Consider the following 16,143-nt stretch of genomic DNA (forward strand, 5'->3'; position numbering starts at 1 on the left):
CTGATACCTGCAATTCTGTCTGAGATTTAACCATCAAATTATATAGTCCTTGTGCAAGCTCATAAACAGCAATTAGATGGGTTATGCTACTACAGTAACAGAGAAGAACAACTTTATTTACTCTCTGTGGTGTATTTAATCATGCACCCTTTAAAACATTCCCCTGGAGAGGCAGGAAAACAGCTGCTTCAGCAAAAAAGTTCTTATTGTATATCATCAACTGTATCAGCAAAGTAACTTGCCATCACATAGACCTCTTGTTCTGTATTTCAGGAGCTTACATTCCTGGTAGTCTGTTCTTGGTACATGCTATGACAACTTTCTCTTAACATGGTGTTATTGCTTAAACTCCAGGCTAATTACATTTAAAAGTAATAATAGTGATAATAGTGTTTCCGGCCTGTGGTGCAATATTTGCTCAATGGGGCCCTGGTACGAGAGTGATAGTGACAGTGGTTCAAAGGAAAGCAAGAAATTAAACTAGACTGTAGCAGTTAGACTACACTGAGAGAGTGAGACATCACAAGACGGGCTAGTGCCCCTCACCATGATTTACCTTCCAAAACAACCCATGGCTGAGAACCACAGAATACATGGGCCACGCGACCACTACTGCTGGAGGGTAAAAGAGCATCATCTGTCAAATGATAATCACATGACCGATACAATCTCTCTGTTGCAGTGCTGTCTGGCTCACGGGCCTCTTCACAACCACACTGTGCATTTGTCAGGGCTGTGCCAATAAGAACAGGCAGTACCATGTCAAACAACAGGTTGTGCTTATTCCAGGGTGTGCCAAGTTATTACAATTCCTTTTATGGTGGCTGGAACAGTGAGCCAGGGGTATGGTGTGTGTTTTTTTATATCTGGCCATGTGTGGACTGCTCTGTGGCACAGACACTTTCTGCACCTGTTTACTCTTGGTCTGATCTGCAAGCTTAAAGGAGCCTTTGTCTTCTATCACATGTTGTGGACTCCTGGAATGTATTGGCATTTTCAACACCATCCAGAACAAAGAGACTCTGAGTCACCATCAATCATTGCCATGTGGCATTAATATTCCCCAGAATTCTATTCCTCCACTGATGTATCTTGAAGGAGGACAAAATCAAAACATTTGCTACAAACTGGAGTTCTTTCTAATGTTATACCAGCCTCCTGATCTCCTGAAAACTTGCCAGGGACCAAGTGCAACGAGCTGGACATGATATTATGACACCTGAACAGAAAGAACTGGGGATCAGGTGGCAAGGACCCACCTGAGGCTCCTACACATTTTCAAAGGCTTTCAATGAAGGAGCCGTGTTCTTTCATTGCACTGACACAGAACCTATTGTTAATGTATAGGGTTACTGAAGTGGTCTTTGAACAGGGAACAAAAACATCCTAAACAGGAGTTCAACAACCTGTAATTTACCACAAATTAGGACAAGTTGATGGCTCTGATTGTGAGATCTTCTACAGCTCTAAAATAACAGGCTTTCCCCATCATGTACACAAAGGCTGCTGCTTTTTCACCTGTCTGCGGTGAGCTAAGCGAATAAAAATTACTTCAGTCCTGAATACTGGGAGACGATCAAGTTTACAAGAGTTCTGTAGTGTAAGTGAAAATCCTACCAAGTCTGGTTCACCTAATAAACACAAGCCTACAGCTCATGAAAGTGTGGCACTGCTGCCAGCTGAGAGGCCCAGTGCAGTGGAGTGTGTAGTATTATGTCATAAATGGGTTCTATTGCAAGGGCAGGGGATGGTCCACTGGTGAAGCAGATTCGAGCTATGCTGCAGTAGTTATTGTCTCACCGTTCACATTCTCAACCACTAATGAGTATTAAACAGCACCACCTGACATTCAAATAAATAGATAAACAAATCTCACTCATGGAGAGACCAACTCCTGATTGCACGGTATGAAAATTACCTCTCAATAATGGCCGCCAATAACACAATTCCCATAGACCGCCCTGAGCGAACTGTATCTTATACAATTTGCTCAGGCTCAACAGCGTTCAAGGTCAAGTGAATGGTAAGTTGATTAAATTGGATGATACACTCGGTGCCTCAGTTATCAGTGCTCAGTGAACTAGCACTCCCTTTGAAAGGGCCAGACGGGAAAGAGATATGATGAGCGTTGTTCTGTTCTAAAGTAACAAGGCCACTGCTTTTCAAGGACCAAGCAACTCATTGTGGCGTGCACACATCACCAACAGCGATGGGCCTCGTAGATTTCAAACACATGGGCACATAAATGTCAAACGCTGCAAGAATGACTTTTGATTTCTCTGCAAGGCTTGTAATTAGGACCCCACGCTTTTCCAGAAAATGACTCAAGCATTGGAAAAGCACAGGGGGAAGGCACTAATGCCTGGTGACAGCACAGATACCTGAGGAACTGCAATTTCACAATGAATTGCTGTATGCTGTCTTTACGTTCACACCTGTAATAGGCAGGTTCATGTCAGATATAATCTCACAGCCATTCAGGCCAATTGTCTGTTCCTTGTTTTATTGACCTGACATAACGTAAATAAGGGTTAATCTGTAAATAGTTCTGATAAAATTTCTGCCATTTACAGGTGTAAAAACAACAACGTGTGCTCTGTTTGTATATTAACATAGTTCTGTTTAGAGACTATAAATATTAGAAACACTCATAAAAGTACTACTTTCACTGAAAGAAAAATGGGAAACAACCTTGGCAGCTGGAGCTTAAGAAAACATACAAATATTGCTTGCCCTGAATCACATTAGACTACATAGTTGCCATCAGATGACCTTGTCGTAAGACCATTCGGCAGAATGCACCAGTACTTTCTTAGTCTTTCTTGATAAGCATGTTGGCCATATCTGCTATCTGTCAGGATCACTTGGCAAGACTTTGTTGTATATCCTGTAGGGACAGTTTTAAAACCTGCAGGTATGTAGCACATGAAGGTCTCCATAAATATGCTAGAACAAATCTTCTTTTGAACAAGGCAGGAGATAAAAACGCACAACACAATCAAAAACCTTTCCACAGTTACAGAATGTTACACAAAGAAGTCTTTAGAATGCATCTCAGTGTTTGATATGGCACTTCAGTGGCAAGCAGAGAGCTGTGGGCACATAGGCCTTTCTTGTCAACTGTTGGGCTGCTACAGCTCATTACCCGCCCACCTGGCCTCCTTCAGATGTACTTCTCATCTCCAACATTATTATTATTACAAAAGGTTTGGCGGGGATGAGTAGTTCTGCTGTTTCAAAAGCATTCATCCGGCGCTCAATCAAAAATTGTCAGGGAAAGAATTCCTTAGTAGAGCCAAAAATATGAATAGAAAAAAAACAATTAAGCTTTTTCCCCTTTCTGCCATGGTGCCTAACCTAGCCATCACATCGATTTCCAATGTGTATTGCTATTTGTGTGAGGCTCAAATATCTTTATCCTCCTGTATGTTGTTATATGTTGCTGTTGAAGCCATGCTGAGAGGAAGTGTAGAGAACATCAGAAGAAGGCTTTTTGTGATTTAAACCTGGAATCCAACACGGAGAAATTGTACAAAAGATTTACTGGTTTCCTGAGGTTTATCTTAAAGATCAGACTCAGTCCATATGGGTTCAACACTGAACTGCTATCTACTTTGTCAAACATGCGACACACTCTTTCAGTGGAGATGTACATTACAAACTGAAAACCGTCTCACATTGCATACTAGTTGTCATGTTGGCAACTTCATATAGCGCATGACATATGTTAAAAAACAACAGCACAGAGAGAAGTTCATGTCATTCACTTTAGTAATTTTAAGGGTAACCAGACAGAAAATCCCTGTCCACTGGGTACTGTGGCACAGAAAAACAGTTTAATAGGGATCAAATTTCATCAGTTTGTTTCAGGTCAAACAGCACAGTAATGTTTGGTAATGACAACTGTAGAACGAGCAATAAATAAACCAGAATCCAACACAAACAATGAGCGTTTTATGACAGCCCTGTCAACAACATTCACAAATAATTACATTTATTTTTTTAAATGTCAATAAAAATATGAAAACATATTTTTTATACAAGATAAACATAAATGGCAGCCAAACTAAACATCGCACAACCCTGTAAAGAACCACTTCAGATTAATTCTGACCTATTTGCTTCTAACAATGAGCTTTGTGAGAAATGAAAACTGATTGATCACTTGATCACTGGTTGAGCAGTGTCATTGTTTGGTAAGCTAGTGTGAAATGACACACCCAAAAGATGATGAAGGTGCAGGACAATGAAGAAAAATACTTCAAACAAAAAGAAAAGGAAAGTCACCCATTCAGATGCACTCCAAAATTATTTTAAGATAATCTGACATTTTAAAAACACACACTTTTAGTGCAGTAACTTGTTATTTTGTTCTTGCAATTTGTAAACTTTCTTATGTACTTATGTTAAACTTCCACAAGGTTAGTCTGGCATAAATCACTTTTAGAAGATGAACTAGTGACATCTAACATTACTAGGGAATCCATTGCAAGTATGGTAGAGCATTTGTTAAGAACAGCCACACAACATATCCTGTGGTGTAATACGAAGGGTCTTCACTGCACCGCATAACGGAAATAGAATGGTGGGTATAAGTGAAGTTCCACTTTTTACAATATAAACGCCCACATCTGGAACAATGCTGTACTTTCTGACAGATTCTAACACAAAAGCTAGAGAACTGCCAGGCAGAGAGGACTATTCCATGTGCAAGCCATTTATCACCTGCTGAGAAATTGTATTCCTTTGTAGTTTTTCCCAAACGAATCATTGTAGTATGCATTTTAAATAGGATTGCCAGGACTTTGGGGGTAATTGTTCTGGAATCAAATCTACAGCTACCATTTCATTGTGCTATATGGCAAATCTAGGCTACTTCCTCATTGTTGAAATCCTACTCAATGGCATGGCATGCCAACGTGTTGCTAAATGCTAAAAATATAGGGACATATGGTTATAAATGAGAGGAGGCATTTTGGCCACTAGTACGTGTTTAGTTGCTTTCATCCAGTCTTGAAGAAACCCTGAGACTCAACTCCTACAACTTGGCTGTGTAGTCTCTTCCACCCATTCATTATTTAAATTAATTAACAGTTAACAGGACAACAGGTTGGACAAATTATTCCTTATAATAAATGCAGGGTCTCTGACTCAAAGCAGTGTTTCACATAAAGCATGGAAAGGCTGAATAGATGCTGATCAGGGAGCCCACAACTTCAAATTATTTTTACCACCTATCATTCTGTCACTGAAAACAAAGCCAAAGGAATAAGTAAATTCCAGCTCCTTGCAAGACCTTGCCCACACTGTGTCTTTTCATTAGCATAAATTCAATCTTCTACCTCATGTTTACAAGACAGGTTATGGGTTGTTGTTCGTCTTGTTCCATACATATAATTTATTTTATCAACACTCACAATATGCAGTACAGAACAGACATTTCCATAGGTCTCGGGTGCAGAAAGAGCAGATTGTGGCTCTCTGAATTGCTTGTGTGGTTTCTCCAAGCCATCACAGTCTGAGGTTTAAAGCCTTGGCTTTGGCACAAACAAGAACACCCAGCTCTTTCATCTCTATCCCAGAAGCAGGTGGAAATAATCCATACGAACATTCACACCTCGCACAGGCCCAATACAAAACAACTGACATTTAGTCTTCATCATCATCTTCTTCTTCTTCTATGTTTTTGTATTTCTTATTTGTATGTATTTTAATATAATCTAGCTAAGCATGCTACATAATGTAAGGCCTAAGACCACAGTAAAAAGTAAATAAAAGTCAAATAAGTAAATGCAATATAAAGCAGCCATTGGCTTCAGCTACCAAAAGTACATTGACAGCAGATAAGGAAAAGCACCTAAAGGTCAGCTGCTGGCCTGCGTGAAGCTGACAGACCATTTCCACCTTGTTGTGGCTTAAGACTGTAATCAGTCCTGTGTATCAGCAAACTCACATTAGGCATAATGTTTCTTCCTGGTTCTCATTCCAAATGCGTGTAGCGTGAGCAGACAGATTCCCCGTCCCCGTCTCACACTTCTGAGCGCCCTACTCCACACAGCCTCCCCGGCAGAGCGACAGACACGCTACGCCAAAAGACTGCTCAGTCCCCTGACATGGGGGGTTTGTTCACTCTTCTACATTCAGAGAGGGATTGTCACACAAAATGAGATCAGTATTTCACCATTCACACTTCTGATTACCCACACTACCTGATACGTACTCATTTAGAACCGGACAGTAGACTAACCCCTCAGGTAATCCTGAGTCCTGTTCTCAAGTATGGAATTTCAATTTCTGCAATGAAGATGCTAACCATATTTAGTAGTTTTAAGTCAGTTAAAAGCCAACTGATGCGGTTTAAATACATATTGTAGACAGAGCCTTAGTCTCTCGGCTGCTGCATGGGGCACCACTTCATGTGCTTCTTAGAGCTCTGTCTAATTCACTGCAGTCTGCAGACAGGGACTGTTCCCTGCCAAATTCTCCTGATTTGTATTTGGCTTTGATCACCTATTCTCCAGTTCCCTGTACTGTAGCACTGACTGTGTTTGAGGATAGTGTATTTTGGGATCTTATGCTAAGCAGAAGACAACCTTCCAAAGAGACCGCCTTGTGGCGCTGCCAGTTCTGCATCCTTATGACTTATTATTTCTCTCTCTTACAGACAGAGTGAGAAAAAAGGTTCTCTTTAATAATCTGATGCTTGTAGTATTTAAAGCGATAAAACCATAAGTGAGTCAGAAAATCATTTCAAAGGGATTGCGTTTGCAGCAGAATTCCCCCCGCCCCCACTTTTCATTAATTGCTAATTACAAAGCAGCAAGAGACTCCATAAAACAGAACGGTTGGCTTTTAATTAAAAAGCTGTAGCTGAGAAGCAATAGAATCAAGAGAGGAACCCTCACACACACTACATACTCTTAACACTTAATGCTAAAACAAGCACTAATACTTGGCCTCTTTGTTTGGCAAGATGAAAGAAGTTGCTCACATTTGGCAAAGCTGCAGCATGCCCACCTTTTGTGTCTGCAACCTGTGAACATATAAGCTTCGTCCTGGAACACAGATCTGCCCCGATGGCTAGTTAATCCGTTTGTTTGTTAATCAGATTATGGGATTGGGTGAGGTGTTCAAGCAATCAAATTCATTCTGTCCAACGAAGGGCCTTGGTTTTATTGTGAAACTAGGGCACTGAGTAGAATGGGAAGTGAAGTTTACCTCAAAGGTACTGTGTTACAGTGCACAGCGAAGCACAGGGTTCCAGTCCTGGCCAGCCGAGAGAAATCACAGAGTGTAACTCAGTAACTCTAGTGCAATTTCATTCTTAAATTGTATTACTAGACAATCATAAACATTTGTTTGCCTTTGATATAATGAATGCACAAGTTAGTACAGTTCTTTGTCAGGGAACAAGTGGATTAGACATAATGTGTGGTGCCACTGTAAATGGAATAAAGCACATTTCTAAAAAGGTCTCCAAGATTACAAAGTTGTATAAAAGGCTTTTAAGATGATTAAATCACCATACATGTTTTATTATTATTCTTTTCTTTCCACACACAGCCTTTTCTGGTAGGGCTCCACTAACGTTTTGAAGTTAAAAGCCTCCATTACTCACGATGCATGTTATTGAAGGAATGCATGAATACAATCACAAAAAACATTTGGACAAAATCTTAGTCAGACTAGAGCACTATTCTAAAGGAAAGCTGTATTTTCAGTCGGCTCATATAAATCACATCTGATGTGACCCACATTTCTGCCCTGCATACAGTTTGAACTAATTACATTGTATTACTAAATGCACTTATGCTTTTTCTGTCATTAAAATCCAGTAGTCTTTAACTGAGCAAAACTGTCATTCAAACGTCCCTATTGCTAATGAAAGGAGACAAGCAGTAAACACTGGTTGAGACTGAGTTGGTGGTTTCCGATTACACACTGTGTGCCAGCACGACATTTGTATCATATTTCTCTAAATAACTAAATCCGAACATTTATAATTAATGATATAATTAGTTTAATCATCTGCACTCCTTTTCATTGAGTATGTAAAACAGGCTCCCTCCACAAGACTGGGTACAAAATAAGTTAGCTCTGTGTTAAACAAACATTTTTAGAAAGCTTAGGTTGTCAGTGTTAAACATATAGAATGAAAAGGCAGAGACAGTCTGTCAATCAAACGATAAGCAGAAACCACCTGGTAGTGCAAGAAAATGTGTATGAGACAGAACAGCAGAAGTAATTTTCAACTCTATTGGAAACATTTTGTATTACTGTTCATATAAGCCTAGAACTTATTTTCTGTACTAGGTTCATCCTTTTCTTGTGTTACTCAATATAGAGGCACAGAGTTTCACCTTTGATGAGATTTTTCTTTTATGTATGGCTAGCGCCGGGTAGAATATTGACTTTCAAGCATACCTTTAGTCTGAAAAACAGGAAGATACTGCCAAAAAGAGGGGAACAGGAACCAGCTTGGACTGAATCCGAATCCATCTGAGAGTGCTAAAACTACAGGTATTTCTTCACTTGATTACATCACTAATGAATACTGTAAAAGTATTTGCACAGCACCTATTGAATTGGGGTGAGACTCCCTTTGGGCACATTTAATTTCTTTGTCTGTATCTGCATCTCCTGGACTGATTGACTGAAACACCACAACAGTGGGCCTGGACTCATATGATTATTTTAAATAATTCAACAATGTCTATCAGAGTATCTGTCTTAGAAAAAAAAAGATCAAATTCAACCTTAAAAGTGCTGATGACTCTTTACTTGCTTCATTTAAAACTGTTTTCTGAAACTTCAAGCTTCATCTTTCTGAATTAGGCCCAGGAATCATGCAGCACAGTTTCCGATGTTATTGTGGCGCTGAATCAATAATTTACTACAAAAAATAAATAATGAAATCCACTGAATGCATTTATCTCATGTGACCACATCACACTATGTCACTCTTCCAGGGAGGGCGGAAAAAATTAATCACAGCCTGCATACACAGACCGTTTATGAGTTCACTGCTCTTTATTTCCCAAACCTAGTAGTTTTTGCTCTGTCAATTATTAAACTTTAATAGTCTGGAAAGAGTTAATGAGTGCACACCCTATGACTCAAACAGTTTTATTTTTAATCTTTCAGAATCCAGTCATTTTTAAAGTCAGGAAGGATTGGCCCTCACGCTGCTCATTTACTTGACAGTTTCCAGCTGGACTCCAGATGTTTAACCAATTTTGTGTGGGTCACATGCAGGTGCCTGCACGGAAACAGACTGACCTCGTGCAAGTTATTATCAGGGCATCTGCCAGAGTATCCATGAGGCAGGGGGTCTCTTTCCGATGTGGGTTATGTGATTTAGACATGAGGAGCACTGTTTCTGCAAAAGTTTCTGCAGGAGTCCACCTGGGTTAACCTCACCACTGCTACCTATCAGAGAAGATGCATTCCTAACGAATCCGCACATCATAGTTGCACAATATCCTCCAAATGAAATTCAGTCACGACAGCTTCCTGCAGTTATCTATTTTAAGCAGTGTGGTCTCTGAAGATCCACTTTTGCTCCTGTTCTGTGCAGTTGATCAAACACACAGATATCTGTTTTATTTCTTAATTATTATTCATTGTTTTATTGTCAGTCAACTGGACTACTCTTCTAACACACTACAGTAAGAATCTCAAATCAAAACTAATTCCTATGCTTTATAGAGTGGCAAATACCACATTCAGTGCAAACACGTGAATGCAAAGGGAACTTTTATCTTTGACCAGTAGCTAATTCCTTTTTAAAAATTTATCTTTATTTATTAAGCATGAATAATGAATTTTTTATAGAAAACACTTCATACTTAATTGAAGTACAGGCCTTGCAGACGAGAAATTGATTTCGTAAAACAAAAAATAACAGTTGTCTGCTGCACAGTGTGTTCATAACACTAACCATTCACTTCACAATGAAGTCTGCTATGGCACGGTGTCTTCTGCAGAAATCATTCTGTTTCCCTGGTTACAGTTGGAAATGAATTTCCCCGATTAATATGCTGTGTTTGGGATGGGTGTCTTGAAACAGATTAGACACTATCTTGAAAAAGTGGATGGAAATGCAATGATTTTTTACACACCACACTATGGCTTGTTGGTTGGTCCCAAGGGTTGCTCCTCCGGGCTGCTGACTTTATGGTGGTCTTTCCATTTGCTTTGCTTGTCAATATTTCAACCATAAATTCCTGCTACCAGAAAATGGCAAGGGAGTGGGACTGGAGCAGACTTCCCCTGTTGTTCTGAGGGAGCTTCGTATGATCATGAGAGATGAGTGGATTACACAGAGAATTGCTCTATTGTAATAAGACTGTGGCTCTCTGCTATCTGCTGAAAAGCTGTGTGCCACAGTTGCCTGAACTTGGGCTGTCACAGCTTCCCTGCAAGTTGTCCAGTTCTTACTTCTGCCCAGTTAGGAGTGACCATAGACAATAGACCACACCACAATCGGAGGCTGACCCAAACAAACCAAAAAAAGATTTTAAAGCTCTGAAAAAAACTCCATCGAGACCACTTGATTTACAGGGCACCCACTTCACAAGCAATTATTTTATATGATTTTCTTGTCTAACAAATAATAAAATAGCAATACTGATAGTATAGTAGTTTCAGACATTGACTACTTTTCTTCTAATTTTGCTGCTGCATTATCCTTGTGAAGAAGACTTAAAAACCACGCTATTACGCATGCATGTAAGAAGTGCCCTCCTAAAACCTACAATATTTTGCAGAAACAGAAACAGAAATCAAAAAATAATTTGCTGACTCAGTATTTTGAAGATGTTTAAATACACTTAATAAAACAGTATATAGAAAATATATACATATTGTATTGTTTTAATAACAAAATGGTGCAGATAGATAGATAGATAGATAGATAGATAGATAGATAGATAGATGTAATATGTATGTGAAAATGCATACTGACCTTGGCTGACTCTCAGGTGTCCAGTACCTGCAGAATAAGTACTGTCCATCGGCATTGATGATATGAGGCAGATCCTTGTACGGGACGCCCTGTGGACTTAACCTCTCTGATCCTGCTTCTGGCATGTTGGAGGGACTGCCAATGAGACTGTCTACAACATAAACACGCAACACCGCCAATAAGTTACTGCTGAAAATATACGACACCACCGCAAAAAGCAAGCAAGTGGCTAAGACATGCATGGCTGATTGTGCGTCCACAAGCTGACACGATGCCCGCGGTCACTCGCAGCCCGGCGTGGAAAGCTTTCATTTGCGAGCTGTGACGTCACGGCACCGCGGGCTCAGTGCGCTACCCCCGCCTGCGGCCACCGCACTGGGCACGCATTGGCCGCGTCCGCGCAGCGCACAGTTCCGCAGATCTGCGCGGCTCTGCGCGGCTCCGCCAATGGGATCGGCGGAATTCTGCAGATCTGCGCACAAAATATGCGCTACAAGAACGCGACCATTCAGCCTATTCATTAGACTTCCCTCCCCCTGTCTCTTTACAATGACATTCACTTTCACAGCAAAGGCCGTCCCGCAAGACAACAACACATATTCAAATATAGCAGCATGCATTGATAAGAAGTAACGGGGGGTCTTATGTGTGTAGTTACTAAACTGCACGCTGCTACTGGTTTACAAGCCGTTGAATGACTGTTTACACCTGTACACCGCAATGTCCACGGCACGCCTACTACTAATAAAAAGTGCAACCAACCAGCGACCAGTGATCCTGAGGGAGTGTAAGCGGCCAATGACATGGACTCAACAACATCAACAACAACAACAACAATCACAATAATCATCATCATCATCGTCGTCTTCTTCTTCATCATCATCTTCATCAGGTTGCTAACATGGAAGTCTGTTGAATAAAAATGTGGTCTACCGCCTTTACTATATAGCATGTGAATGGTTTGCACTGTTGTGATCATGTAATCGATAGTAATAATAATATGCACATTAAACACGCGGTGCCAGTGCCACAGCTATTCAACACTGAAGTGCTGGCTCTGCAATACCGCACATTTCTCTACAAACTGCGATGGCACATTCCTGCACGGGAAAATAAAAGTCTTTCCTCAAGGATCAAAACACTCACCGGTGAAACTTAATAAAAGTCAACACGGAATAATAAGGACACACAGGCAGTGAACTCCGTAACCCCCGCTTCACAATGCAGACATCAATTATGGCATTCAAATGAGCTCACACGCACAGTTGAATACAGAGATCAGTTCGCACGTTTCAAAACCGTTTCGCACCGACTAACCTCCCGTCCTTGAAGTGCAGCGCAATATCCCGAGTCCGGACAGCAGGCGCTACAGCAGCAGCAGCACCGCGCACTCAGCCCGTTCCCTGCGCGCCGCTCCGCACACTGGCGCTGCCGCGGGGGCCGCCAGGATAGGCGGGGTTACAGGCGGACACACAGGGACAGCACCTATAAACACGGCACTTCATCTGAGTAGACCAATATCACTTCTCAGAGCTAGGAAATGCACCAACTCTTACAGGACCTTCCTAAAGTCATAGAATGCATGTGATGGATGTGGCTAAACTATTATATATTTTGTGTTACTATAATTACTTGCTTCTATGGCATGTTAACTATAACATCATAATAATATACAAAATAACACCAACACCAGGATTAACAGCAGACGTTTTAAAAATACTTCTTGAACACAACTGCTGTCATTCAAGTACTGTACACTGGGGCAATGTGTGAAACTGACAACTGTGCAAACTGACTTGATTTTTTGGTTTTTGCGTCTCCATCCCTGGGCCTCGGTTCAATTAAAATGGGTCAAGGCGCTACACACAAGACACAGGAACAGCTGGTTCTCAAGCATCCCTCTCTCTTCCAGATGAAAGTAGCAGCGAACTGAGAAAAGAGTGGCATCGTCCCGCATCTGCCCCCTGGTGCTTATACAGTATGATAACTGCAGAAACATAACGGTTCTGTTACACACCTGTCTTTGTATTGGAATTTATAGCAATAGGTTAATCCATAATCCTCACCGACGCCTCCACAATGTGAGGATCTGCTTTACAAATCTAATACGACCTGCCTGTGTTCTTGTTTTCCCAGAGAATTATTTTTCAAAGTCTTGTTAAAGTAGCATCATGATTCACCCTGCTTGGGATATTTTCACCCTAATAAACAGTGACCTGGGTGAACACACACAAATGCAGAGCATGTATTGGTGTGGCCTTAGATTGAAAGCTAATCACATAAGCTTTGCTGTCTCTTTTTTTCCCCCCACTATCACTATTATGTTTTAAAGCTACAAACAAATTCACAGAGGTCTAACCTGAATGAAGCCGGTCTATCTTGCCGGGTCAGTGCATGGGCAGGGAAATGCTGCTGAAATTGTCAAGATTTATTTAACATTACAAATTTGTTCCTGCTGCTGATGTCAGGTTCATCATAACAAATATGCTGGATTTCCTGTGCTTCCTGTTTCACAGACCTGTTTTGAATTCCCTTAAGACTTCGTCATATTTTGACTGACCTGACCTTTCCCCACCTTTGGATGCTTCCTTTAAGGGATGCTGTTTCTTGTAAAGTGCTGAGCAACGTGTGGGAATGCGTGTGCACCAAGAAGAACAACAGACAGTTAACAGGGTGTTCCCCCGGCCAAACCCCACCATTGATTGTTTACACCCTATCCCAGGGCGACAGTTGTCACAGAACTACACTATTTTCAAAATATACTGCACAATACAGTAAGAACAAAATACAAGTCCTATATAAGTCCCCCACAGCTGAAGATCCATTTCTATGAATTCCAAATGAAGATGGATTAAAGGCGCTGGGAGGTGGCTTGCCATGTCCATGCTGAGTGAGAAACACTGCTCCATCGAGGGAAAACAAGCTAATGCCCTGACTGTCTACTTGGAGAGGGTTCTCGGTCTCAATTTCTGTCACTCCTTAGCCTACAAACTCAAGAAAACCAGCACAGGGCTCCCTTGGACATACTGTGGTTTTCTGATGGGAACTGAAAGCCCTTGAGGCTATACTGAAACCATCAATCCTGTCTCAATTTTAACCCAAGCCTGAGGTGGTGAAACATTATTATTATTATTATTATTATTATTATTATTATTATTATTATTATTTTTATTTATTTATTTATTTATTTATTTATTAGCAGACGACCTTATCCAGGGCTATTTACAAAACATAAGAGCATTATGAAAGTGCAATACAGTCTAGAATTACAGATCAAAGCATAGTACAATTTACAAGTTCAAAATTAGGTAAGTGCATTAGAAAATATACAGTTAAAAGTCCTACATCCTAGATTTGTGAGCTACTAATTGCAGACAAGATGTGAAGTCATAGTAAATAGCTCAGGGGAAAGGGACGTAGGAGCAAACAATATAAACAACACGAGTACTAGCAAAGTAAAAGCAAGTTCTATGGCAAAACATGTAAAGGGAATGCTGAAAGATGCATTTATACCAGTGTCCCACTGTCCATTTTTTTACTCTAACTCATCAGCCTTTGCGCTCACAGGAGCAAATGTTTATGTTTAAAACATGTCTGGGCATACAGGCCTAGTGGGATTCATTAATATACTGACGTAAGAAACTGAATGGCAGTTTCAGTTTCCAGTATGAGCATTTCATTTTCTAGAACTACCACCCTTTAAAAACACTCAAAGAACAAAATGCGTTTCCATTATTGTTTTTTCCCATTCTAAAAATGTGGCTTTAGCTGTCTCATAGCTCTCCTGTTAAAAATTCGTGTTGTAAAGGGCTGTAATTAAAATGCGAGGAAATGAATGAAAACGAATGATGTATGCGCTGACTGTGATGGCTCTGTCAGTTGGAGTCAATTAAGACCTCTCCATCTCCTAGTGAATAAATTGAAAACACTTTTCAATGAAAAATACATGTTCATTGTGGATAATTAAATAACGGTTGAAGGGATACGTTATGAATGTTTTATTCTATGATTATTATTTTTATAATCTACAGATTTTCTGTAGTGTCTCTTTAATATGTGAAATAAGGTTCAGGTAGTCTTAGGGAAAGGTATACAGTGAGGGAAAAAAGTATTTGATCCCCTGCTGATTTTGTACGTTTGCCCACTGACAAAGAAATGATCAGTCTATAATTTTAATGGTAGGTGTATTTTAACAGTGAGAGACAGAATAACAACAAACAAAATCCAGAAAAATGCATTTCAAAAAAGTTATAAATTGATTTGCATGTTAATGAGGGAAATAAGTATTTGATCCCCTATCAATCAGCAAGATTTCTGGAGTGTTCCTAATCTCAGCTCGTTACCTGTATAAAGGACACCTGTCCACAGAAGCAATCAATCAATCAGATTCCAAACTCTCCACCATGGCCAAGACCAAAGAGCTGTCCAAGGATGTCAGGGACAAGATTGTAGACCTACACAAGGCTGGAATGGGCTACAAGACCATCGCCAAGCAGCTTGGTGAGAAGGTGACAACAGTTGGTGCGATTATTGGCAAATGGAAGAAACACAAAATAACTGTCAGTCTCCCTCGGTCTGGGGCTCCATGCAAGATCTCACCTCGTGGAGTTTCAATGATCATGAGCCCAGAACTACACGGGAGGATCTTGTTAATGATCTCAAGGCAGCTGGGACCATAGTCACCAAGAAAACAATTGGTAACACACTACGCCGTGAAGGACTGAAATCCTGCAGCGCCCGCAAGGTCCCCCTGCTCAAGCAAGCACATGTACAGGCCCGTCTGAAGTTTGTCAATGAACATCTGAATGATTCAGAGGAGAACTGGGTGAAAGTGTTGTGGACAGATGAGACCAAAATCAAGCTCTTTGGTATCAACTCAACTCACCGTGTTTGGAGGAGGAGGAATGACCCCAAGAACACCATCCCCACCGTCAAACATGGAGGTGGAAACATTATGCTTTGGGGGTGTTTTTCTGCTAAGGGGACAGGACAACTGCACCGCATTAAAGGGACGATGGACGGGGCCATGTACTGTCAAATCTTGGGTGAGAACCTCCTTCCCTCAGCCAGGGCATTGAAAATGGGTCGTGGATGGGTATTCCAGCATGACAATGACCCAAAACACACAGCCACGGCAACAAAGGAGTGGCTCAAGAAGCACATTAAGGTCCTGGAGT

The 16,143-nt window shown here is 40.8% G+C and overlaps 1 protein-coding gene across 2 annotated transcripts in view; it reads right to left on the reverse strand.

Moving 5' to 3' along the window:
* mgll (monoglyceride lipase) overlaps positions 1–12,395 on the reverse strand; it is a 50,150-nt gene extending 37,755 nt beyond the window's left edge. Inside the window, exons 1-2 of one of the 2 annotated variants that reach the window (XM_066698190.1) lie at positions 12,284–12,395; positions 10,967–11,117 (exon numbers count right to left, since the gene is read on the reverse strand). In XM_066698190.1, the coding sequence (XP_066554287.1) occupies positions 10,967–11,091 (125 nt within the window). In that variant the 5' untranslated portion in view covers positions 11,092–11,117; positions 12,284–12,395. Of the gene's footprint in view, positions 1–10,966; positions 11,439–12,283 lie in introns of those variants that run through there. The other variant, XM_066698189.1, reaches the window with a different exon arrangement.
* Between the last annotated feature and the right edge of the window lie 3,748 nt (positions 12,396–16,143).

The sequence above is a fragment of the Amia ocellicauda genome, chromosome 3, assembly GCF_036373705.1.
Source record: "Amia ocellicauda isolate fAmiCal2 chromosome 3, fAmiCal2.hap1, whole genome shotgun sequence".
Classification (NCBI taxonomy): Eukaryota; Metazoa; Chordata; class Actinopteri; order Amiiformes; family Amiidae; genus Amia; species Amia ocellicauda.